The sequence below is a fragment of the Calliphora vicina genome, chromosome 2 (genome assembly GCF_958450345.1).
Source record: "Calliphora vicina chromosome 2, idCalVici1.1, whole genome shotgun sequence".
Classification (NCBI taxonomy): domain Eukaryota; kingdom Metazoa; phylum Arthropoda; class Insecta; order Diptera; family Calliphoridae; genus Calliphora; species Calliphora vicina.
Window position 1 is genome coordinate 132,299,960 of NC_088781.1, and position 27,818 is coordinate 132,327,777.

The 27,818-nt window shown below is 32.0% G+C and overlaps 1 protein-coding gene across 4 annotated transcripts in view; it reads left to right on the forward strand.

Annotated features, from left to right (window-relative positions):
* Window positions 1-19,273, forward strand: part of CdGAPr (GTPase-activating protein CdGAPr) — a 174,109-nt gene extending 154,836 nt beyond the window's left edge. For 3 of the 4 annotated variants that reach the window (XM_065501800.1, XM_065501801.1, XM_065501802.1), the window contains 6 exons: window positions 7,877-9,165; window positions 9,228-10,256; window positions 12,210-13,028; window positions 13,149-13,626; window positions 13,697-15,834; window positions 18,947-19,273. In XM_065501800.1, coding sequence (XP_065357872.1) covers window positions 7,877-9,165; window positions 9,228-10,256; window positions 12,210-13,028; window positions 13,149-13,626; window positions 13,697-15,834; window positions 18,947-19,034 — 5,841 coding nt within the window. In that variant the 3' untranslated portion in view covers window positions 19,035-19,273. The remainder of the gene's footprint in view (window positions 1-7,876; window positions 9,166-9,227; window positions 10,257-12,209; window positions 13,029-13,148; window positions 13,627-13,696; window positions 15,835-18,946) is intronic. The other variant, XM_065501804.1, reaches the window with a different exon arrangement.
* Window positions 19,274-27,818: the final 8,545 nt, after the last annotated feature.

Genomic DNA, 27,818 nt, shown 5'->3' on the forward strand with positions numbered 1-27,818 from the left:
TTGGTAAACCATGTACATAAAAAAACCTTAGGTAAAGCGAAGGTTAAACTTCTTTCTAAAGTGCGCTTAGAATGTCAATCGTAGGTCTTTCTTCTCCATTTAAACGATAATCTCAAGTATTTCTAAATTCCGATTGGAATATCAATTGTAGGTCTTTCTAAAGTTTGATTAAAATTTCAATCGTAGGTCTTTCTAGAGTCCGATTTAAACGTCAATAGTAGATCTTACTAATACCCGATTAAAACGTTAATCGTAGACCTTTCTAAATTCTGATTAAAACGTCAATCGTAGGTCTTTCTAAAGTCCGATTAAAACATCAATTGTAGGTCTATATAATGTCTGATTTAAACGTCTTCCTCATGTCCGATCTAATATAAACGTAAATCGTAAGTCTTTCTAAAGTCCGATTAATACGTCAATCATAGGACTTTCTAAAGTTTGATTAAAATGCCAATCGTAAAAGTCGGATTTAAACATCAATCATACATTTTTCTAAAGATGCTGAATTTTTTCAAATGTTTAGCTTTTATTTTATTTTGTTTCTAATGTTCGAGTTAAACATCAATCATAGGATTTTCAAAAGTTTGATTTAAATATGAATCGTAGGTCTTTATAAATAGCGATTAAAATGCCAATTGTTGGTCTTTCTAAAATCTGATTTAAACGTCTTTCTAAAGTGCGATTAGAATGTCAATGGTAGGTCTTTCTTCTCGATTGAAACATCAATTGTAGGTCTTCCTAACACACCGTCTACAACAGGCATGAAATGCTAAACATTAACACTAACATGATGTTAGTGTTAGGTATAGAGACATCATGTTAGCGCTTTTCTCATGTTTTAACATGGTTGTTAAACCATGTGTTTTAACAACTCTATTATAACATGAAATGACGTTTAAGCTTGACAGCAGCCATTTTGTTGCTTTTTTTTTCATTTACAATTTTCATTCGACAAACAAACAAATAAATGCTGTAAAATAATGTGGAAAATTGTGTAAAAATTTATTGGCTTTGTAATTCTATAAAACAAAAAATAAATAAAATAAAAATGGATGCTAACGTTGAAGAAACTTTTAAAATCATTGGATTATACGAACAGTTCCCATGTTTTATAGAATTTGCTTCGCTGACAATCAAAAAATAATGAAATATCTTAATATTGACATGAGTACGATACTCCACCATTAACATATTAATAATTTAACATGAAGTCTTAACATCATGTTTTAACAGCATTTCATGCCTATTGTAGACGGGGTGTAAAGTTTGATTAAAATTTCAATCGTAGGTCTTTTCGGCGGTTACAACTACAATCTTATGTATTTCTAAAGTCCGATTGGAATATCAATTGTAGGTCTTTCTAAAGTTTGGTTAAAATTTACATCGTAGTTCTTTCTCAAGTCCGATTTAAGGGTCAATCTTCCTAATACCCGATTAAAACGTCAATCGAACACCTTTCTAAATTCTGATTAAAACGTCAATCTTATGACTTTATAATGTACTCGTTTAAATTTTAACGTAAATCGGAAGTGATAATGATTGAAGTCCGATTAAAACGTCAATAGGACTTTATAAAGTTTGATTAGAATGTCAATTGTAGGTCTATCTAAAGTCCGATTTAAACATCAATCTTTGGCCATTGTTAGCTGTGAACTTTTCCCATCTCTCTGGCAACATATGGATTCCTAGCCAATAGAACTGCTCATATTTTGAAGACAAGAACGAATCAAACCAATATCGGATACTCTGTTCCAAAGTGAAGAGTTTCCCAGAGAGAGCTCTCTTCATCGATCGAAATAAATAGTAGTCTGACGGGGCAAGGTCTGGACTATAATGTGGACTATTCGGGACTATTCTAAATACTTTTTATCAGGTATTGCAACATGTGGCCGAGCGTTGTCATGATGGAATATTACGGTCTTATGGCTGGCAGCATATTTAGGGTATTTTTGCGCCAATGATAGCTTCAAACGGATCATTTGCGTTTGGTACAGGTTCCCTGCGATATGTTAGGTTCCATGGGCAGCCACTAGTCAAGCAGATCACTTGGGTCGATTCAAAACTGATAAACAGTAGGGTATTTATAACACTTTAGTTGTCTCCGAGTTAAACCAACCAGATTCCCTGATAAAGGAATAGATTAGTCTAAGATTCAGGCCAGGATGGTTCCCTGTAATGTTCTGTTCAGATTTCAGCTGCTTATACTAGATAGGGCCATTTTGCTCCCTGCAAATACAGAGACTTACCTTAGCGCCATGGATATTTGGCTTTAGTGTCGATCTCTTACGCTTCGGGTTATCGTAATGGTAATTTTTTTTTAGCAAGTAATGATTCGGTGCAAAAATTTTCTTTTATAGCGATCAAGCATACAAGGTCTATCAGCTTCAATTATTAAGGTACCCAATTGTCATGCTTTTGGATGAATCCTGTTGCTCGCAAACGTTTTGAAATTGCTGCTTGAGTAGCTGCCAATGATTTTGCAAGCTCTTGTTGAGTTTTACAACAATCTTCATGGAGTAAAGCCTCTATTACTTGGCCTTCAAACTTGCTTACCATAGTGACAGGATGCCAAATCAAGCCAGAAATAAGTGGACACATTAAGAAGTATTATGAATAGAAGCATCCTCTTTTGTAAACATTCCTTGATGTAAATTTCGGTAATAATGTTTGGCTTCTTTTGTCGCAACTGCATATTGCTTGCCATAGAACTTTTTTGGAAAATTCTCTGCTTTTGCTTTTACAACATTCCCTAAAGCATCAGCAACAAAAAAATATTGACCCGGAAGCTGCGAAAATTTGTCAAAACATACGTTTCGTCATCCATTATCCAGCAGGTATATTTTTGTTTTATAAAATTTGACTTCAATTTCCGAGCTCTGTCTTTGGCCTCTACGTTTTTAGCAGAGTTTCTGTCAGGAACTTTTTCGAAACTTGTATGTTTTTAAACCTACATTGACTTTAACTTTTCGTATCAAATAGTCCGAGTACTGAGCTAACCGGACTGCTTTGCTACCGAATGTGTTGGGAGCTCTTATAATAAAAATTCTTTATATTTATTGGCTTTAGAAACATTATGTGGACCATTCCTTCTACTTGAACCAGGTTTTCTATCAACGGACAAGTTCTCCCAATCTGTTTCCCTGATATCCTCCTGACAAGTTTGTAAACAAACAGTATATACAGTGCTGTTCGAAAAAATAGGGCCACATTCTTTTTGAAGAGTTTTTACATTTTAAATCTCTTAAACAAAGAGTTGTACAAAAACAAATAAATGCACTTTTTTTATTGATCTCTTATAAATATTATCCCGTTATTTTTAAAATTCTTTACGCGTCATTATTTGTAATTTAAATATAATTATGAATTTAGGCGTGAAAACAAGTGTGAATTAAAATAGGGACAGTTGTAAAAAATTGCAAAAAATAAGAATTTACAAAAAAATTTCTAATTGAATGGTAAGTTTAATACATATTTCATAGTTCCACAATAATTTAAAAACAAAAAATAACATTTAGAATAAAAAATGGGCAGAGGCAAACATTGTACTCAAGACCGCAGGGAAATAATAAAAAAACTACATAGCCAAGGTGAGAGCTATAGAAAAATAGCTGAAAAAGTCGGTTGCTCAAAGACAATGGTGGAAAATGCTGTAAAGAGTCAGTTTAAACCGGAAAATAGAGGAAGAAAATCAAAAATAACACCCCATTTGGAGCGGAAAATTTTGAGACATGTAAAAAACGATCCTTTTATTACCTCTTCTGCCCTTAAAAAAGAGCATAACTTAGATGTTTCCACCTCAACTATACGTAAGCTGTTACTTAAAAATAATTTGAAGTCGAAAAGTAGCAGAAAGGTTCCATATCTTACAAAAAAACACCAGAAGAAAAGACTAGAATTTGCAAAAAAACATTTAAACTGGCCCCTGAGCAAATGGCGAAATATTTTGTGGTCAGATGAAACAAAAGTTAATTTATTTAACTCTGACCGGAGCAGTCTTACTGTGCGAAGACCTCCTAACACCGAATTTCGTCCCCAATATACCACGAAAACTATTAAACATGGAGGCGGAAATATAATGGTATGGGGCTGTTTCTCTTATAATGGAACAGGGCCTATATTTCGGATTGAGGGAAGAATGGACGCTGAATACTACACTAATATACTAAAGGACATTATGTTGCCTTATGCGGAATGGGAAATGCCGCTTCGATGGGTGTTTCAACAAGATAATGATCCGAAACACACATCGAAGCGGGCAAAAAATTGGTTTCAGAACAACGGCGTAGAAGTTTTGAGCTGGCCTGCACAGTCGCCAGACTTAAATCCTATTGAAAACTTATGGCAAATTGTTAAAATGCGTCTTCGAGGAAAGAATCCATCGAATAAACAACAGCTATGGTTATTGATTGAAGATGCGTGGAGAAATATCCCAAACGAAACTTGCCAGAAGCTTGTGGACTCAATGCCAAGACGTTGCGCAGCTGTCATTGAAAATAATGGTTATTCGACTAAGTACTGAGGTAAACAAAATGTAATTAAAAAATAAAATCAAACTTTAATATATAAAATTTCTTTAATTTAGATAACTAGATTGGGTGTCCCTATTTTTATTCACACCAAAAAATGACTACCTGAAGTATTTTTACGTATATATATTTTTTTAAGATTTGAATTACCATATGATGTTTTAATTTAAGTTATTTGTATTAAAACCTAACAAAAATAAATGATAAAAGTGTTGTTTATAACGTTTATGTACATCATTTTTTGTCTTGAATATGTTGGATGAGGGTGGCCTTATTTTTTCGAACAGCACTGTATAGTTTTCAACTTTAATTTTCAAAATAATAACAATCAGTTTTATCATTTCATTCCTTTACACCTCTAACTAAAACTATAAACAGCTTTTGTTTATTTTCTTTACCACACATCCTCTATACAACAACACATACATACGTAAACAATCCTGTGTACGAAGAACAATAATGACAACAATTTTACGCAATACTTTTTTTTCATCGTCCTCCCCGTGACATCTCTTCCCTGAGCACAACCATTAAAACTACAACAACATTTAGAGAAGGGAATTAGGTCAGTCTGTGTGAGTGCCTAAGAAGAAGCATGAGTATTCATGTAACAGAGATGGATACTCGAAATTTAAATAATCAAACAGAAACTTAAAGAAAAAAGTACTTTTTTTAATAATAAAGGGAAAATTATGAATTTTTAAGTAAATAATATATAAAAAGTTAAAGTAACATAGTTAATGTTAGTTTTACAAAAAATATGTTTTTTTTTTTGGACTAGTTGCATATCGTGTAATAATCTAATTTCTAACTATTGCAAAAAAGTACCCACCCACCAAAAAGTACAAAATTTTCCCCCCTAATAAAAGCTGAAAATATGCTGTGTTTAAACACTCGTTGGTATTTATTTTGTTGTATTCTTTCCATCCTTTATTTATATTTTTTTTTGCACTAAATAGAAAAAAAGTACGCTACAAAAGCTGACAGCTAAATGCGCAAAATGTTTTGTGGAATTATTATTATGTATTATTTTTATACCCTTCAGCTTCGTGAGAAGGGTATATATAAGTTTGTCATTCCGTTTGTAATTTCTACATTTTTCATTTCCGACCCTATAAAGTATATATATTCTGGATCCTTATAGATAGCGGAGTCGATTAAGCCATGTCCGTCTGTCTGTCTGTCTGTCTGTCTGTCTGTCCGTCTGTCTGTCTGTCTGTCTGTCTGTCTGTCTGTCTGTCTGTCTGTCTGTCTGTCTGTCTGTCTGTCTGTCTGTTGAAATCAGTTTTCTGAAGACCTCAGATATCTTCGGGATCCAAATCTTCAATAATTCGGTCAGACATGCTTTCGAGAACTTTGCTATTTAAAATCAGCAAAATCGGTCCACAAATGGCTGAGATATGAGGAAAAAACCAAGACAACCTCTATTTTTGACCTATTTTTTACCTATATCTGGATTACTAAGACATTAATATAGACAATATGGATATCTAATGATAGATATTTCAAAGACATTTGCAACGACGTATATAAGACCATAGTAAGTTGGACCTACAATGGGTCAAAATCGGGAAAAAAAATTTTGAACCCGAATTTTTTTTAAAAAAAAAAAAAATTGAAAAAACAAAAAAAAAATTTAAAATTTATAAAAAAAAATTTTTTTAAATTTATAAAAAAAATTTTTTTTAAATTTAAAAAAAAAAAAAAAAAAAAATAATTAAATTTAAATTAACAATCGAAAATTTTTTTTTTTTCAAAAAATTCAAAAAACAACTGGAAAAAAAATTAAATTTTGTTTACCTAAAAATATTTAAAATTTTGAAGTATAATTTGGTGAAGGGTATATAAGATTCGGCACAGCCGAATATAGCACTCTTACTTGTTTTCTCTACTTTATTTCCTTGTGCGTATGTGTGGGGTTTTCTTTTTTAACATTAACAATTTATGTTGATTTTGTTGTTCAGCATTTTTCGGTTTTATGCAAAAACACAGCTTGAAACGTGTAAATATGTTATGAAACGTTTTTTTTTTGTGTAAAAAGGGGGTTGATGAAATGTATATTTACATTTTGCTTCTTTTTTTTCACAAACATTTATTACTTGTAGAACAAAAGAAACTTTAGGCAGATGAAGTGACCTAGAAGAAACTTTGGTTCAAACTTTAAAAAAAAAACAAATAAATTAAAATCTTTTACATGTTATCTCGAATTTCGTCTTTATATACATTTTTCTTTAGAAACATGATCTCCTGACCCATTTTCCCATAGAAACTGGATCACCAGACTTAATTTTCTATAATAGTTTTTATCTAGACACAATTTTCTATAGAAATTTATGTCTAGACACAATTTTCTATAGAAATTTATGTCTAGACACAATTTTCTATAGAAATTTATGTCTAGACACAATTTTCTATAGAAATTTATGTCTAGACACAATTTTCTATAGAAATTTATGTCTAGACACAATTTTCTATAGAAATTTATGTCTAGACACAATTTTCTATAGAAATTTATGTCTAGACACAATTTTCTATAGAAATGTATGTCTAGACACAATTTTCTATAGAAATTTATGTCTAGACACAATTTTCTATAGAAATTTATGTCTAGACACAATTTTCCTATAGAAATATATGTCTAGACACAATTTGCCTATAGAAATTTATGTCTAGACATAATTTTCCTATAGAAATTTATGTCTAGACATAATTTTCCTATAGAAATTTATGTCTAGACACAATTTTCCTATAGAAATTTATGTCTAGACACAATTTTCCTATAGAAATTTATGTCTAGACACAATTTTCCTGTAGAAATTTCTGTCTAGACACAATTTTCCTATAGAAATTAAAGTCTAGACACAATTTGCCTATAGAAACTTGATCTCCAGACATAATTTTCTATAGAAACTTGATCTCCAGACACAATTTTCTATAGAAACTTGATCTCCAGACACAATTTTCTATAGAAACTTGATCTCCAGACACAATTTTCTATAGAAACTTGATCACCAGACCCAATTTTCTATATGAACTTGATCTCCAGGCAAAATTTTTAATAGAAACTTGATTTTCAGACTCAATTGTTTATACAAATTTCTGTCTAGACACAGTTTTCCTATAGAAATTTCTATCTAGACACAATTTTCTATAGAAATTTCTATCTAGACACAATTTTCTATAGAAATTTCTGTCTAGACATAATTTTCTATAGAAATTTGTCTCCATAAATTTATCTCTTGGAAATATTTTTTTTCTTTTAGTTTAAATTAAAATGATTCTTTATATTTTTATAATTCTTTAAAATTCTTACTAATCTCCCTTACTTTTCCTTATCATTCTCCTTTCAGAAAACGTGTCGTTTTCCAAAACTCGAAGAATGTGCCCATTTTCACTATGAACGTGTCCAGTTGGGACCTCTGTCCGTACGTTTGGTCGACGACAAGTCTGAATTATTAAACAGCAGTATTGCATCTCAGTCGATAGGCGGCGATATTGCGGGCACTGCAAATTCATCACAGGGGCCTGCTTCGCTCAGGCCCTTCTCACCCTCCTCCTGCTGGTTCATCATTAAAGTATTTCCCCACAGATCGGATCCATTTCTGGTGAAAAGATCTTTTGATAACATGCAAATGCTGGATGAAATGCTACACAGATGTGTTTATGATCGTAAGATAAGCGGCCTTAAGAATCTAAACGAAATGGAGTTTAAAACCGAGGAAGATGTGGAATATGCTGTGGCTAAATATTTGGAAAGATTCTCTAAAATTGCCTCGGATTCGCTGACATGTGGCACTATACTGACATGGTTGCAATTGGACAATAAAGGCAGACGTTTACCTTTAGCTGATGACGATACTATGAGGACAATAAATACACCAGCTGTGGGAGCGGCCTATGGCGTGAGGCGTTATCAGGCTCAAGCTTCGGATGAGATATCGATTGAAGTGGGTGATATGATATCGGTGATAGATATGCCTTCACCAGCCGAGTCAATATGGTGGCGGGGCAAGAAATCACATTTACAAAAGTCTCACTATGAAGTGGGTTTCTTTCCACAATCCTGTGTAGCCACCATAGGCGATAAGATACCCCGGCATTTTCCTATGCCTGCTCCTCTAGTTGGCCAGGTGGAGGTTTCACCCACTAAACCGGTTTTACGCAAACATGGCAAACTAATAGCCTTCTTTCGCTCATTTATTTTATCGCGTCCCTCACGTCGCAGACTTAAACAAAGTGGCATTTATCGAGAACGTGTTTTCTCTTGTGATCTCTCCGAGCATTTACTAAATAGTGGCCAGGAAATACCCATGGTTTTGAAGTGTTGTGCTGAATTCATAGAAGAGCATGGCATAGTTGATGGCATTTATCGTTTGTCAGGCATCACATCGAATATACAAAAGTTGCGCAGAGCTTTTGATGAGGAAAGAATACCGGATTTGGGTAATCCTGAAATGAAACAAGACATACATGCTGTTAGTTCTTTGCTGAAAATGTATTTCCGTGAACTGCCAAATCCCTTGTGCACTTATCAGTTGTATGACAATTTCGTGGAGGCCATACAGGCTAAAAGTGAGAGCAACGAAAGATTGAGATTGATGAAGGAGACGGTGTTGAAATTGCCGCCACCACATTATAGGTAAGTGGCTTCAAAGTTGATGTGCATGAAAATCTGTTTAAAATAACTTTTTTTTTCTTTAGAACTCTTAAATATTTATCCGAGCATTTGAATAAAATCTCCCAATATGCCGATCGTACGGGCATGACTGATAAAAATTTGGCCATAGTGTGGGCTCCCAATTTGCTGCGTTCCCCAGCCTTGGAATCCGGTGGTGTGGCAGCTTTAAGAGGCGTGGGTGTACAGGCGGTTGTAACTGAATATTTAATACGCAATTGTCATCATATATTTGATGCTTTGGAAGAGGCCACAGCGCGCTTAAGTTACATAGCCACACAGGGAGCCACACCCGTTGCCTTGGCCGCCGACAATCGCATGGACTCTTTGACAGACTGTGAAAGTTTGTTGGTCGAACAACGGGAGCATGATCAAAGCCTTATGTGCGTGGAGAGACCCAAAAGTCTAAGTGCCAGTGGCCCCAAACTTATAAGCCTGGAAGAAGCTCAAGAAAGACACATGCGTTACGATGGCTTCGATATGAAACATTCTATGCCCATTAATATGATCTCCAGTGTGAATTCTGGCCAAAATATAGGCTCCTACATAGAGGTGGGCGGTGGTCCTTCCAGTTTGCCCGATAAATATCACACCGTTTTGTCGGTGCCGCGCAGCTGGCAAAAACGCAAAACTCACTCTTGGAAATCTCTGTTTTCGCGCAATCAACGACCCGTTAGCAATGGCGCAGCTCACGATTTGAAGTCCTCCATAGTGGTGGCCTCACAAATCACCGATGATGACTCCTCTTCGCCACCGCCACGCCATAAAGAAGCTACCCAGGTAACATTTGCCGACAACGATTCGATTATAGGCGTCAATGGCAAACCCTCAAAGAGCGCTCTAATGAAGCGTGAAGATAAACACAAATCGATTGAAATGTTTGAGACGTCACGCTCTTATTGTGGTGAACCCAGCAAACCAATTGAGGTGTGTGTACGCTCCAATTCTATAGACAGTTTGCGTACAGCCGGTCACTCTAGATCGGTGTCACATGATTCATATTTCGATTTGTTGCAGTCACCGCAACGGGGTCATATGACTACATGTCCCTCAAGGTAAGTGAGAGATAAGGAGAGAAAGTGAAGACTATTTAATGAAAAAAAAGTATTTTTTTATATTTTTTTACAAATAAAGATATTTTTTTTTGCCATTACCAAGTTTTTTTTTTAAAGGAACATTTTTGTAGACGATAATCTAAAGAAATGTTTATCAAGAGCCCTTGTTTAGTAAAAAAAATGTTGTCTTGAGGCCATTTTTTTAAAGAACATTTTGTCTAGAGACAGATATCAATATAATATTTTGTCAATAGACCATGTTTTGTGGAAAATGAAAACATTATCTCAAGAAATGTTTATATTGATCCTATGCTTACAGACATTTTTGCCAATAGACTATGTATTGTGGAAAATATTGTCTACAGACCACTTAGGAACCAAAATCTACCGAAAATTTTGCCAATAGACTATATTTTCTGGAAAACATTGGCTATATAATCCTTTATCTTTAGATAATATTGTGTAGAGACCATGAGATATATAAAAGACTGTCTACAGACCACGTAGAGACCATAATCTACCGAAAATGTTGTCAATAGACCATATTTTGTAAAGAATTCTGTAAATATTTAAAAAGTTTTGTACTGAGAACATTATCTTTTGTCTGGAGACAATAATCTACAGGAAATTTTGTAAATTTTTGTGTTCGGAAACAAATTTCTATAGAAAATTGTGTCCGGAGATAAATTTCAATAGAAAATTGTGCACGGAGATAAATTTCTTTAGAAAATTCTGTCCGGAGATAAATTTCTGTAGGGTATTGTGCCTGGAGACAAATTTCTATACAAAATTGTGTCAATTTCAATAGAAAATAGTGTTCGAAGAAATATTTCAATAGAAAACTGTGTCCGGAGACAAATTCCAATAGAAAATTGTGCCCGGAGACAAATTTCAATAGAAAATTGTGTCCGGAGACAAATTTCAATACAAAACTGTGTCCAGAGACTAATTTCAATAGAAAATATACCCGGACACAAATTTCAATAGAAAACTGGTTCCTGAGATAAGTTTCTGTAGGGAATTGTGCCTGGAGACGAATTTCTGTACAAAATTGTGTAAATTTCCATAGAAAATTGTGTCCGGTGACAAATTTCAATAGAAAATTGTATCCGGAGACAAATTTTAGTAGAAAACTGTGTCCAAAGACTAATTTTAATAGAAAATTGTACCCGGACACAAAGTTTCTTTTGGGAATTGTGCCTGGAGTCAAATTTCTGTACAAAATTGTGTAAATTTCAATAGAAAATTGTGTCCAGAGCCAAATTTCAGTAGAAAATTGGTTCGTGATATAAGACTCTGAAGGAAATTGTGCCTGAAGACAAATTTCTATACAAAATTTTGTCAATTTCAATAGAAAATTGTGTCCGGTGACAAATTTCTTTTAAAGCCTGTGTCCGGAGACAAATTTCTTTTGAAACTTGTGTCCGGAGACAAATTTCTATACAAAATTTTGTCAATTTCAATAGAAAAAAGTTGAGTCCGGAGACAAATTTTTTTAGAAAATTGTGTCCGGAAACAAATTTCAATAGACAATTGTGCCCGGTGACAAATTTCAATAGTAAATTGTGTCCGGAGACAAATTTCTTTTGAAACTTGTGTCCGGAGACAAATTTCTATACAAAATTTTGTCAATTTCAATAGAAAGTTGTGTCCGGAGACAAATTTCTTTAGACAATTGTGTCCGAAGACAAATTTCAATGGAAAATTGTGCGCGGAAACAAATTTCTATGAAAAAGTATGTCCGGACACAAATTACTTTAAAAGAATTGTAACCGGAGACAAATTTCAAAATAAAATTGTGTCTGAAGACAAAATTTGTATAGAAAATTGTATCCGGAGGCAAATTTCTATAGAAAATTATATCCGGAGGCAAATCCGTAGTTACTATTTTCCAACAAAATTTTTTAAATTCAAAAATATTTAAAAAAACCCAATAAATATTTTTTTCTACAGAGAACTTTCCGAACTGGGTCTTAACTTTGATCGCGAGGAACCCGAAATGCGCATATTCTCAGAAAGTGAGTCTTTAGTTAGTTCCCCGCGGGTGGGCAAAGAGAATATACCACCCTCTTCGTGTGCCACATCAAGACGCATTATGAGAGCTCGCCCCGAAGAGTTCTCCAGTCAAACGAATAGTGTTAATCCCAGTCCCAAAAAGCAACCACGTCTCAATTTGCTACTCTCACCCAGTACCGCAGCAGCTAGTCCCAGTAATTGGTCTCAAACCTCCGCCAATGGAGAATGTAATAGCGAAAATTGCCATGAGCACAATGGTGATGAGAGCTGTTGCAAACGTTATAAACTAGAGGATCAATTGTCGGATATACAATTTATTGACTGTGGCACACCGGAACATGCGGTGCCCCCCACCACACAGACTCTGTACACCAGTGTACAAGTACATGCTCCTCCCAAACCTTCTCTGTCGAAATCTTCACTTTATGGTTCTTCGGAAATCTCGTCACAAAGACAACAGCCGCAGCCAGCGCAGGAATCTTCTAAATCTGCAATTTCACATAACACAAATTATACAACATCTTTGAACTCACGTTACAGTTATCCATCAGTGCCCTTGGGTTCGAAACGTAAGGATCAAGATGCCGCAAATGCTGCTGGCATAACAGGAACCAAAGAACGTTTTAGTTATCCCGGCTCAAATGTAACAGCGGATAGACGTTTCTCCTCGAAAGAGGCCATGAGCAAAATGTTGATGGAAGAAGCCCAACAGAAAAGGGAAGAGGAACAGCAGCAGCAACATACCAGCAAACAAAGGTAAATTTTTAAAAAAATATATTAACAATTTCCTACAGAATGTGGTCTATAGACAATTTTTTATGAAGATTATGGAACATTGTTTTAAACTCAAATCATTAACACTAATCTTTGTTTTAGAACCGTTTCATTTAGTGCCACCAGTCCTTCATCTAATAATTCCGCCAATAGCTCACCCAAGCCCTCAAAACATCATTTAACAGCCAAACCTGCTTATGATTTACTTAAGGTGAAAAATCGCAATAGTTATTGTGCTCCGCAAGACACCATATTGCAGGAACAACTGCTGCGCAGTTATTCGGGCGATATAACCAAAGAAAATCTACACAAGACTATACACAATGAAATGGAACAATCAAAACTATCGGTGACACCCTCTTCACCCATACAAAGTCCCCGTTATTCGCTGCTAATGGGAGATACAAGTTCGGAAAATAGTTCGGCCGTGACCACGCCACAACATGATTTAGAACCTTTAATGGTGAATTCGGCCATGTCGGGCATTTCGGCAGCCTCCTCCAATCAAATGCAACAAATGTTATTGGGTGTGGAGACCTCATCTTATTTGGGCACTTCCCATGAATCTTTGGGATCAAATGTAAGTATTTTTTTATTAAAAAACAAATATAAAACAATAAATCAATTTGCTATCTACTTTTCAAAAATAGATACATGACAAACGTGATATGCAGGCTTTGAAACGGGAGTTATCTTTGGATTTAAATACCGTGGGTGGCTCTAAACTTACTACAGCCGAAGTTAATACACTACGCAATCAAAATTTGATTTCTCCCAACTCGAATTTCACTGACAACACCAGTCAATCGGTAACGCCCAGTGAATTTGGCTACCACAATCTGCAGCGCCAACTGAGCATGCATTCTCTCATTGAAACCGAAGAAAATTCACCAGCCTATGAAGAATATGAGAATACTCCAAGTAATCTCAGTTCTCCTTTAAAACATATAGCTAGTCCTATTAAATCTACCATAAGTATAACATTTAATTTAAAATCTCCCACCCGGGAACCAGACACACACGAAAAGATTAGCAAACCTTCATTTCTAAGAGCCAAAGAAGACAAAAAAGCCAGACCTTTACTGGAGACCACATTCGATGAGAATACCGTCTATGAGCAAGTAAAATTCTTTAGAAATTCGGTGACCGAAGTCAATCAACTGCTTCACGAAGATCGCAAATTTCTCAACAGTGAATTGGAAAATCTGGCCGAGATTGAGGAACTAAGTGAGAGTGAAAGGGAATCGGATAAAGAGCTAATAACACCTATAGAAAATGTGGATGATATACAAATGTCGGATGAGGAGAAATTATTGTATGAAAACGTAGAAATGCGTAAACCAAAAAGTGTATATGAAAACATGATGGGCGAAAATATGAAGCAAAATAAAACGGAAGATTTCCAAGATCCCGAAGTTGAGCTAGACAGCTTGGATAGCATAAAGGATCAAGAATCTGAAACTATAGAGGTATGCAATGCAGCCAGAAGATCTCCCTCGAATTTCAGTGTCAAAGAGTTGGCCAATAAATTTGAGTCTTCGCCCGTAGAACAAATGCCGGCATTTGACTTCAGTGCACGCAGTTCCATTAGGAAATCCACACCACCACAGCCAAATATTAACACACATCCCGAACGGCATGGCAAGGTACCACAATCATCATCATCTCTAAAACAAAAGCTGAATAAAACCCAGCAAATAACACGTTCATTAGATGAAAATGCTTTTATCAGAGAATTTGGCAATAAAAACCTGCAGGAGTTGCACATAAAAAGTTCCCAACAATTGCCTGAACTCTCGGAACACAATAATAGAAGAAAAAGTTTTGATTTCACACGACCCAAAACTCTTAATCCTCCCAAAAGATTGCCCGGTATGCCCATAACCGAAGAACATTTTCCCTCTAAGACCACAGAAAAATCTTTATTAAGAATTGATTTGCCCAAAGAAAAGAATTTCAATAATCTACTCACCTCTGCTGTGCTAGAAAATGATTACGACAGCAGTGAGCTGAAAATAACACCCACAACAGAGAATAGAATCTCTTTAATACAAAACAATGTACAGCCGGAGAATTCTCTGGATCTAAACAACTCTAATGCTAACAATTCCAGCAATAATCCTCCTCTCAAAGTTCTGTCGGGTGTGAAACTGGACAGGGAAAGAATTGATCGAATTAAGGAAGAACGTCGTCAGCAATTGACCCAAAAATATCACACCGATAGTTTCAAATCTAAATCAAAATGTGATTTAAATTCTTCGAAAAATGAGGATGAGAAATTTGTAACGGATAATTCATCCTTAAGAGTTAAATCAAAGTCACGGGCCGATATGCGCACCTTACAGAAAGACATGGATAATCTAAAAGAGTTTGGCAGAAATCCTCCTTCCTCGGCCGTGTCCGAAACTACACTCAATACCCAGCATCGTGTTAGAAGTATTTCGGATGAGAAAAATCAAAATAATTATGTAGAAACCAATGCCAATAACACTACGGCGGAGACCAAAGATTTCATAAAACGTTCTCCCAACTCACAGCATTCTTTGAATAAAGCCCTAACCCCTATTAGTCCGGAGCAGGAAGAGTTTTCGGCTCGTGCTACGGTACAGAAATTCGAACGTAAAAGTATGGATTTTGTTAATGGTGTAAGCGGAGGTGGTGGCGGCGGCGGTAATACTAACAGCAGGGAAAGGCCTAGACAACAGGAATTGGGTAGTGCGACTGGCAATACCATGGGACTAACGACCTCAAATACAACAACGACTTCTAGAAATAGTTTAGCATCAAAGTGAGTAGAAATCTAAAATAAATTATTTCTTTGCAAATTTCTATAGAAAATTGTGCTCCGAGAGAAAGTTCAAAAGAAAATTGCGTCCGGAGACGAAAGTTATATTGAAAATTGAGTCCGGAGGCAAATTTCAATAGATAATTATATCCGGGGACAAATTTCAATACAAAATTGTGTCCGGAGATAAATTTTTATACAAATACAAATTTCTGTAGAGAATTGTGTCCGGAGATAAATTTCAATAGAAAATTGTGTCCGGAGACAAAGTTCTTATAGAAAATTGTGTCCGTAGACAGATTTTAATAGAAAATATTGTGTCCGGAGACAAAATTCTTTAGAAAATTGTGTCCGGAGACAAATTTCTTTAGAAAATTGTGTCCGGAGTTAAAATTTGAATAGAAAATTGTGTCCGGAGTTAAAATTTTAATAGAAAATTGAGTCCGGAGACAAATTTCTTTAGAAAATTGTGTCTGGAGACAAATTTCTTTAGAAAATTGTGTCCGGAGACAAATTTCTTTAGAAAATTGTGTCCGGAGACAAATTTCTTTAGAAAATTGTGTCCGGAGACAAATTTCTTTAGAAAATTGTGTCCGGAGACAAATTTCTTTAGAAAATTGTCTCCGGAGACAAATTTCTTTAGAAAATTGTGTCCGGAGACAAATTTCTTTAGAAAATTGTGTCCGGAGACAAATTTCTTTAGAAAATTGTGTCCGGAGACAAATTTCTTTAGATAATTGTGTCCGGAGACAAATTTCTTTAGATAATTGTGTCCGGAGACAAATTTCTTTAGAAAATTGTGTCCGGAGACAAATTTCTTCAGAAAATTGTGTCCGGAGACAAATTTCTTTAGATAATTGTGTCCGGAGACAAATTTAAATAGAAGATTGTGTCCGGAGTTAAAATTCTATAGAAAATTGCGTCCGGAGTTAAAATTTCAATAGAAAATTGTGTCCGGAGTTAAAATTCTATAGAAAATTGTGTCCGGAGACTAATTTCAATAGAAAATTGTTTCCGGAGACAAATTTCTTTAGAAAATTGTGTCCGGAGTTAAAATTTCAATAGAAAATTGTGTCCGGAGTTAAAATTTCAAATGAAAATTGTGTCCGGAGACAAATTTCAATAGAAAATTGTGTCCGGAGACAAATTTCAATAGAAAATTGTGTCCGCTGACAAATTTCAATAGAAAATTGTGTCCGGAGTTAAAATTTCAATAGAAAATTGTGTCCGGAGTTAAAATTTCAAATGAAAATTGTGTCCGGAGTTAAATTTCCAATGCAAATTGTGTCCGGAGACAATTTTCAATATAAAATTGTGTCCGGAGACAAATTTCAATAGAAAATTGTGTCCGAAGACAGATTTCAATAGAAAATTGTGTCCGGAGAGAAATTTCAATAGAAAATTGTGTCCGGAGACAGATTTCAATAGAAAATTGTGTCCGGAGACAGATTTCAATAAAAAATTGTGTCCGGAGACAGATTTCAATAGAAAATTGTGTCCGGAGACAAATTTCAATAGAAAATTGTGTCCGGAGACAAATTTCAATAGAAAATTGTGTCCGGAGACAAATTTCAATAGAAAATTGTGTCCGGAGACAAATTTCAATAGAAAATTGTGTCCGGAGACAAATTTCAATAGAAAATTGTGTCCGGAGACAAATTTCAATAGAAAATTGTGTCCGGAGACAAATTTCAATAGAAAATTGTGTCCGGAGACAAATTTCAATAGAAAATTGTGTCCGGAGACAAATTTCAATAGAAAATTGTGTCCGGAGACAAATTTCAATAGAAAATTGTGTCCGGAGACAAATTTCAATAGAAAATTGTGTCCGGAGACAAATTTCTATAGAAAATTGTGTCCGGAGACAAAATTCTATAGAAAATTTAGTCCGGAGATGAATTTTTTAGAAAATTGTCTCTAAATTTCTATAAAAAAGTATGTCTGGATGGAAATTTCTGTAGAAAATTGTGTCCAGAGATAAAGTTATATAAAAAACTGTGTTCAAAGACTCATTTTAAAGGAACTTCTTTAGAAAATTGTCTCTAAAGTTATATTTCTATAAAAAAAAATTGAGTCTAGTGATGAAGTTCAATATAAAATTGTGTCCGGAGACAAATTTCAATAGAAAATTGTGTCCGAAGACAGATTTCAATAGAAAATTGTGTCCGGAGAGAAATTTCAATAGAAAATTGTGTCCGGAGACAAATTTCAATAGAAAATTGTGTCCGGAGACAGATTTCAATAGAAAATTGTGTCCGGAGACAGATTTCAATAAAAAATTGTGTCCGGAGACAGATTTCAATAGAAAATTGTGTCCGGAGACAAATTTCTTTTTGAAAGTTGTGTCCGGATACAAATTTCTTTAGAAAGTTGTGACCGGAGTTAAAATTTCAAAAGAAAATTGTGTCCGGAGTTAAAATTTCAATAGAAAATTGTGTCCGGAGTTAAAATTTCAATAGAAAATTGTGTCCGGAGTTAAAATTTGAATAGAAAATTGTGTCCGGAGACAAATTTTTATAGAAAATTGTGTCCGGAGACAAAATTCTATAGAAAATTTAGTCCGGAGATGAATTTTATAGAAAATTGTCTCTAAATTTCTATAAAAAATTATGTCTGGATGGAAATTTCTGTAGAAAATTGTGTCCAGAGATAAAGTTATATAAAAAACTGTGTTCAAAGACTCATTTTAAAGCAACTTCTTTAGAAAATTGTCTCTAAAGTTATATTTCTATAAAAAAAAATTGAGTCTAGTGATGAAGTTCTATAAAACATTGTGTCTAGACAGAAATTTCTATAGAAAATTGTATCTAGAGACGAAGTTCTATAAAAAATTGTGTCTTGACAGAAATTTCTGTAGAAAATTGTGTCCCGAAGTATAGAACTGTGTCCGGAGACAAATTTCTTTCTCTAATGTCAATTTTCTGTAGAAACTTCTATAGAAAATTGTCTCTAAAGTTAAATTCCTTTTGTAATTTGTATCTAGAGCCGAAGTTCTATAAAAAAAATTGTGTCCGGACACAAATTTCTATAGAAAAATTAGTACGGAGACAAATTTCTATTACAAATTTTATATTTATTTAAATTTATAAATATTTTTATTTCTATTCTTTTACAGCCGTAAAAATACAGAAAAAATTTCACCCCAATTTTCTATACGCGATGTCACAGCCATGTTTGAATCTCGTTCACAAAATCAACAATAATTATTAAATTAATTTTAAGTAAATTAACCAAAATACATAAATAACTACATACACAATATACTTAAAATTTGAAATTCAATAATAATTATAAAGAATATATAGCGTATTTTCAAAACTACTTACTCCTCATAATGTAACAACAACACAAAACAATAAGAAAAAAACAAGGTTAATGTATACAATTTTGTTAAATTAAACATTTAAATAAATTAAAATTTTTAATAATTGACATAAAACAATTCTTTTGGTTAAAAACAAAATAATTATGGTTTTTATTATGTTATTAAAAAAAAATAAAGAAAAGCAAAAATAATTTATAGTATTAAACAAAAAGCAAAACAAACATCACTTGAAAGGCAAATATTAATATTAATAAAACTTAAAATAACTTAAATATTATTATTATATTTAGTAAAAGTTAAGAAAGAAAGAAATAAACATTTTTGAACATTTTGAAATCCAAAGATGACTAAAAAAAAACAAACCACATGACGCAAAAAAGTATAAAGTTTATTTAATACTCATTTATATAAATATTAATTAATATTAATAATGAAGAAAATCCAATAATTTGTACATTTTTATAGTATTTTTAAGTTCTAAATGAAAATGAAACAGTTTTGTAGTGGTATTTACCCAGAACTTGCAATATCTTTTAGTAATTTTTGTTAAAAAGTTTTTTTAATTTTAAGTTAAGTAACTTGTTTTTTATAGAGGAAAATTTACTATTGACAAAATTTCAATTAAAATTATAAATGGAAAATTAAATGAAAGCATTTTTTCTAATTTGTTTTTATTTTATTTTAAATTATTATTTTTTGTTCGTTTTTAATTAGTTGTTTAATTGTGTATATTAGTAATATAATTTATTGTTAATGGCTTAATAACTGAAACCAGTGTTTTTAATTCTTTTACTATTATTTTATTGTTTAACAAGTCTTTTCTCTTTATTTTTTTGAAACTAATTTATAAGCATTTTAATTAATTTTAATTTAAATTTATTTTTTATGAAATTATTTAATAATTTGTAAAAATTTCAAATTTATATAAATATATTATTATTATTATTAAAAACTAAAGAAATTAAAACAATTACAAACAAACAAGTTTTATTTATCCACATTTTCTAAACAATTTGTCTATTTACAGCTGAAATAACCGTCTTAAATGTTTATGATTTTGCTTTGAATTATAAACTTAAGAAGGTAACAATCAAAAACTTTAAAATAAACTATTAAAGAAATTTATTAAAATTAAAATGAAAAGAAAAAACCTAACAAACATTTAACAATTTAATAAATATAACTAGAGTTGTGGCAGTATTTTTCCAATGTTTAAAAATCAAACTTTAAATTTTTTACCAAGAAAAACTTAAAATATAGTCCTCTTAAAATATTAAATAATTATGTACTAACAAATGTATACATTTTTTATATAAAAACAGTGGAGTCTGTAAATGAAAAGTTAGAATAAAAATTTCCCAAAATTATAGTATTTTTAAAAGAAATTTTCTATAAAACTGTGTCGCCAGACACAATTTTCTATAGAACTTGGTCTCCGGACACAATTTCTTATGGAATTTGGTCCCCAAGCACAGTTTTCTATAGAAATTTTCTATAAAACTGTGTCTCTGGACATAATTTTCTATAAAACTGTGCCTCCGGACACAATTTTCTATAAAACTTTGTCTCTGGACACAATTTTCAATAAAAATGTTTCTTCGGACACAATTTTCTATAGATCTTGGTCTCCGGACATAATTTCCTATGGAATTTGGTCCCCAGATACAGTTTTCTATAGTTATTTTCTATAAAACTGTGTCTACGGACACAATTCTTAATAAAACTGTGTCTCCGGACTCAATGTTCTATAAAACTGACACAAGTTCTATAAAACTGTGTCTCCGGACACAATTTTCTATAGAACTTTGTCTCCGGACACAATTTTCTATAAAAATGTGTCTCCGGACACAATTTTCTATAAAGCAGTGTCTCGGGACACAATTTTCTATTTCTCCGGACACAATTTTCTATAGAACTGTGTCTCTGGACACAATTTTCTATAAAAATGTGTCTCCGGACACAATTTTCTATTTCTCCGGACACAATTTTTCTATATAACTGTGTCTCTGGACACAATTTTCTATAGAACTGTGTCTCTGGACACAATTTTTTATAAAAATGTGTCTCCGGCCACAATTTTCTATAAAAATGTCTCTCCGGACACAATTTTCTATTTCTCCGGACACAATTTTTCTATATAACTGTGTCTCTGGACACAATTTTCTATAGAACTGTGTCTCTGGACACAATTTTCCATAAAAATGTGTCTCCGGCCATAATTTTCTATAAAAATGTGTCTCGGGACACAATTTGCTATTTCTCCGGACACAATTTTCTATATAACTGTATCTCCGGACACAATTTTATATAAAAGTTTGTCTCCGGACACAATTTTCAATAAAACTGTGTCTCCGGACACAATTTTATATAAAAGTGTGTCTCCGGACACAATTTTCATTAGAACTGTGTCTCCGGACACAATTTTCTATAAAACTGTATCTCCGACACAATTTTCTATAAAACTGTATCTCCGGACACAATTTTCTATAAAACTGTGTCTCCGGACACAATTTTTTATAAAAATGTGTCCGGAGAACAAAAAAAAAAAAACAAAAAAACAAAATGATATAGAATAATTTCTTTAAAACTTGATCTTCGGACACAATTTTTTATAGAACTTGGTGTCCGGACAACATTTTCAATAGAAATTTGTCTCCGGATACAATTTTCTCTAGAAATTTATATCCGAACACAACTTTTTAAAGAAATTGGTCACTATTTTCTTTAAAACTTGGTCTCCTGACACAATTTTCAATAGAACTTGGTATCCAGGCATACTTTTCTACAGAATTATGATTCCAAGCACTATTTTGTATAGAACTTGGTCTCAAGATTTCCTATTTTCTAAAAGACAAAAGACCTGGTCTCTTGACACAAGTTCTTATATAAATTGAGCTCTAGATACAGAAAAAAGCAATTTATTTATACATTTCCTTAGACTCCACTGCCTCAGCATTAAGACAACCTTAAACTAAATCTATTTAACCCATGGGAACCAACAAATGTAGCTAAAACAAATACCAAAAAAAAAATATTAACAAAAAAACTAATATATTAATCCTTTAAATGTTTGAAAATCAACTTAAAACTGAAACTTAATAAAACCAAAACTTAAACACTTCAATAAATTCCAATTTCAATTCTAAAACTTAATAATAATAAAAAAAATAAAATTACAGGACTGCAGGATGTTGCCAAATTTTGTTTAGCGAAACGTATAAAAGTGAGAGAAAACCGAAAATATAAAATTTAAAACAAACAAACAAATAATTTTGAAATCTTATAAAACAATGCATAAATATATACTTATTTATAAATATATAATAATAATAATAAAAAACAAAGCTTTAAACCAATTTTATAATACATACTAAAAATATATTGAACAAAATATTTAACACAACAAATACTAATGAAATCAATCCCTTCTTTAACCAGGCAAACTAATAAAAACAAATATTTTATACATTTGATAGATGAGTCATTAATATATTAAACAAAATCTTCACACAGTTAAAAAGAAAGTTTCATTCTTTTTTTTATTTGATAAACAAACAATAAAAATAATAATGAAAATAATAAATAATTTGTTCATATTCAAATATAATCGTAAAAATAAAAAGTGTTTTATTTCTCTAATTTCAAAGGTTTAAAAACAATCAAAATCTCATATTTTGCTCGGAAACAAATGTCTAGAAAAATTGTTTCCGGATTCAAATTTCTATGGAATATTGTCAGGAGACAAATTTCTTTAAAAAAATGTGTCCGGATTCAAAATTCTATAGAAAATTGTGTCTGGAGTCGAATTTCTATTGAAAATATGCCGGACACAAATTCCCACAGAGATACGAGTTCTGAGATTTTTATTCTGGAGACAAATTTGTATAAAACAAATTGAGAGCTGCAGACAAATTTCTATAAAACTTTGGCCAACCAACCAATCTTATGAAATTTTTTACATTTTTCACACATTCAACTCTTCATTTGTATTTAAAAAGAAATGACTGAAGAACAGTATACAAAAAGTATAAAAAAACGTATATCTCCTTATATCTCAGGTTTATGTAAAAAAATGCTTTGAATTAATTTAAAAATAACGGTTTGATGTACAGTAGCAGCGCCCTCTTTGGTTTTATTTTGTTACTAAAATTTAGTGTTACCAAATTCAAGCAATTACTTTACATTCACAGTGATGCCAAGTTTGTTTATGTTTTGCATTGATTTCAGCGGCCGTTTCTATACTAAAACTTATTGAAAATAACGGCTACATTATTGTTTTACGTTATTTTTAGAACAATAGAAAAAAATAATACAAAATATGTATAAAATTAAACGTTATTGTTCTTTATATTATTGAAATTCTAAATTAAAAACAAAAACAATTTATATTAAACTAAATGCGAACGAACATTTTCTTTTTTATTTTATACTGAAAACTGAAACTTTTAAAATATATTTGTTTTCAATATAAAATAAGAAAAAAAAATCGTTCGCATTTACTGATAGCCTGTTTCACAATATCGAAGGGAAGATTTCGTTCGCATTCTAAGCGAAAGAAAACTGATTTTGGTTTCCCTAATGAATTTGTAGATAGCGGAGTTGATATTTCCATGTTCGCCTGCCCGTCTGTATGTTGAAATCATGCGAAGATTATCAACGCTCAGGCAGCCGACTGAGTAATGCAACTATCGCACCAATATGCGGTAGACGGTTGGTCACCTCACTATAAATTAAAAAATATCATAGCGCCTTATCACTATTATATCTCATTTTCGCAAAATTTGTTATTAAAAGATACTCGAATAATAATTCTTCCCCAGATTAACTGATGGAAGTTCTTAATTATATACACGTTGGTCATCAGGGTATTACGAAATACCGTAGATTGACACAAACATCGGTTTGGTGGTTAGGTATTAGCTCACAATTAGAAGACTTAGTAAAGAATTGTCTTAAAAGGATTGAGGAAAGATGTAATACAAATGAAACGCTCAAATGTGAAAGTCTACCAACTCGATCTATGAAGAAAATAGGAATTGGCCTGGATCTTAAATAGCAATTTTAAATAGCAAAATTTTTTATAGCAAAATTCTCGAAAGCATGTCTGACAGAATTATTGAAGATTTGGATCCCGAAGATATCTGGGGTCTTCAGAAAATTGATTTCAACAGACGGACAGACAGACAGACGGACATGGCTTAATCAACCCCGCTATCTGTAAGGATCCAGAATATACATACTTTATAGGGTCGGAAATGAAAAATGTAGAAATTACAAACGGAATGACAAACTTATATATACCCTTCTCACGAAGGTGACGGGTATAAAAACAGCTGATAGAACATTTTAAGAATACTGGTTGAACTAAGGTCATATTTGATTCAGGCGTATAGAATGAAATATAGCTGAACTGAATTCACTTTATAGCTGGAAAAATTTTTGAAAATCATACTGATCTACAAGACAATTCACTCTTCCGACATCTAGTTGCAATTAAGTATGAAAATGTCATTCCAGATAAATGTCATTTTTGAAATTAATTTTGTAGTAAGAAACTAATAAAGGGGAATTATACAAAAGTGTTTTATTATAAACTTTGGTTAGCCGTTTTGGCAGATAATACACTCAAAGAACTTGCGAAAGGATTAACTATCAAACGAACTGTCATAGTGCGCTCTCTTTTTGACATTTATGATCAGAATACTCCTAAAAATCATCATGAATAGATTGAGGCTTGAACAATGATGCCAAATTATCCAAATTACTTTAAAAATTAATTATCGGTTCCCGAAAATTATTTTATTACAAAATTGTGTTCAGCTCACTCCACAATAGACTCCATTACATCCAGAAAAATCCGCCGTTTGGTGCGGTTTATACGCTGCTGGCATCATCGGACCTTATTTCTTCAAAAATGAAGCCGGATATCGAGTTACGGTCAATGGAGATCGTTAAGCAACATGATCCACGATTTTTGGTTTGAAAATATGGATGACATTGATCCGGGCGAGATGTGGTTGCAACTGGATGGCGCTACATGCCATACAGCAACCGCAAAAATCGATTTATTGAAATCAAAATTTGGCGATAACTTAATTACGAGAAATGAAACTTTCAATTGGCTTATTTCCTGTGAGGACACGTCAAATCACTGGTTTATGCTGATAAACCAGTAACAATTGACGCCTTGGAGGCCATCATTGTTCGAAAAAGGGACCCAAAATTGGACGTCCTTAATGAGCTTCTTCTTATATTTTAAGTTCTATCGGGCTTAAAAAACACCCTTTACATGATTGATACATCAATATATCCGCTATAGTCCTATAGTTTTTCACCAAACAATATTTAAATAATTTTTCAACATTTTTTTTTTTTGTACCAAAAAACCATTTTAATCAGGTGTCATATTTAAATATTTTTCTCGTATAAATAATTATTGTGTCTTTTTGCTAATTTGTTTAAATACCTAACAAATCTCTCACACGTGTCACTTGCCACAAATTCTTAAGAATCAATCAGTCAAACCAACCAACCAGTCAAACAAACAAACAATAGTTGGGAAAACATGATTCAAATATTTTACAAGAACCACTTCCGTTATGGTTGTTTTAACGGTATTCTTGGATTTCATCACGGCTGCATTCTAATTACTGCATTTTATGTCAGCTTAATATCACAGACTCTCTCTTCTTTCATTTTTTTTGCAATGTAAGTTGCTTGGTTTTTTAGAGTTTTTATTATGTTAAATTAAATATAATTCCCAGAAATCAAGAAAACTCGAAACACTTGCATATAACAAAATAACATAAGTGTGTCTAAGATCAGGTTACATAGCAGCTAACCTCATAGTCTCAAAATCTTTTTGAAAATTAGCGCTCATACATTTTTTTTTTTTACAACAAACAAGCCTACATTCTCATATTTAATACAAGCTCATTTAGTTTGATTCTCTGGAAAAAATTAACTTATGTTATCCTGTTTGCAAGGATAATAGGGCGTTTGCTCTTAAATGCATAATAAAAAAAAAACAAACAGTAATTCTTCCTGTTGAGGGTGAAAAGTTTTTAATTTTTTCCTATTGTTGGTTGTATGGAATTTTGTGAAGTGAGGAGGAGTGAGTGAAAAGTGGTGCTGGGCAAAAGGTTAGAGTATGTTGTTGTTCTTATTTTTTTTTATTATATAAAACATGTCCTTTTGTTAAAGTAATTTTTGACATATTGTTGCTTTAGACGAGTCCTTATTTTTTTTTGGTTTTTTGTTTATTTGGTTTGTCTGCTTAGTGCTTAATACAAAAAGCGTGTGAAGTAGCGACTTCCTTCTACAAACGAACAATCAACAAAAAACAAAAAAAAAACAGTTCACAGGTTTAGTTTAAGAGGTTACTTTAAAGTGCCGAATTATAAAGAGGGAAAATCTACATGGGTATTTTAGGTTTATAGACAACTACAGAATATTTTCTAAAGAAATTTTGTTAATTTTTTGTGATATAATGGACTTAAACCTTTAATAATAAAAATCTTGTTTAAATATTTAATAGCGAATAATTTTAATAGAAACATTTTATTTTTACAAAAAAAGCAATTTGATTTTAAACCTATATAATACATATTTGAATAATTAGGTAATGAATAAACCAAGAAATTTAAATTTTTAAAATTGTTTGATACATATTTTTTAATTTATCGAATGAGAATAATATTTTCGTAACGAATAAACACTAATTTGAACAATTAAGAACGAATAATCGATTAAGTTTTAATTTAAGTCAATAAAGCAACGAAAATATAAAATAAAACATGATTTTTGTAAAATATTATTCGAACAATTCATAACGAATAATCGGTAAATTAAGATGTCCTACATTAGAAAAAATATTTTTTAAACATTTCTATTCAAACTTACATTAAATAACCGTTTATTTGTAACGAATAAAATTTAATCGATTAAACGGGTCACTATTAAATAATAGCAAAAAAAGTTTATTCAAATGTTCAGACTTTTTTTAAACTTATGCAATGAAAATTAGTGGAAATCTAACGATTTTGAAACGAATAAAATATAATCTGTTAACAATTTAGGAATATTCGCTAAAAGTTTATCCTGCAAAATCATAAAACTTACTTTAATTTTTAAAAATGGTGAAATTTTTATAACGAATAAAAAATATTCGAATATTTGTTATTGACATTTTATTTTTATTTTATATTGAAAACAGAGAAAATGTAAACGTTTAAAAAAATATAAAATATTTTTAACGAATAAAAATTTATTCGAATAAGTTAACGAAAAATCGCCAAATGTTTAATGTATTCGTTTAAAGAATATTCCAAAAAAATTAAAATTTTTTTAACGAATAAAAATTTATTCGAATAAAAAAATCGCAAAATTTAAAAATGTATAAACTTCGAGTAAGCTAATCAAATGGAATTTTAAATTTTCCGCTACGAATAAATAATTATTCGAATAATTGAGAACGAATAATCGTTGTAATTTAGCCTTTAAAACTACAAATCTGCTCCAATTCACCAAAGATAATAAAAATTGTAAACAAAAAAAGATTTTGGCAGCGAATAAATTTTTATTCGAATATTGTATAAAATAAGAAGCCACATTTTTATAATGAATAAAGAAATATTCGAATGTTTGTTATTTTTATTTTATA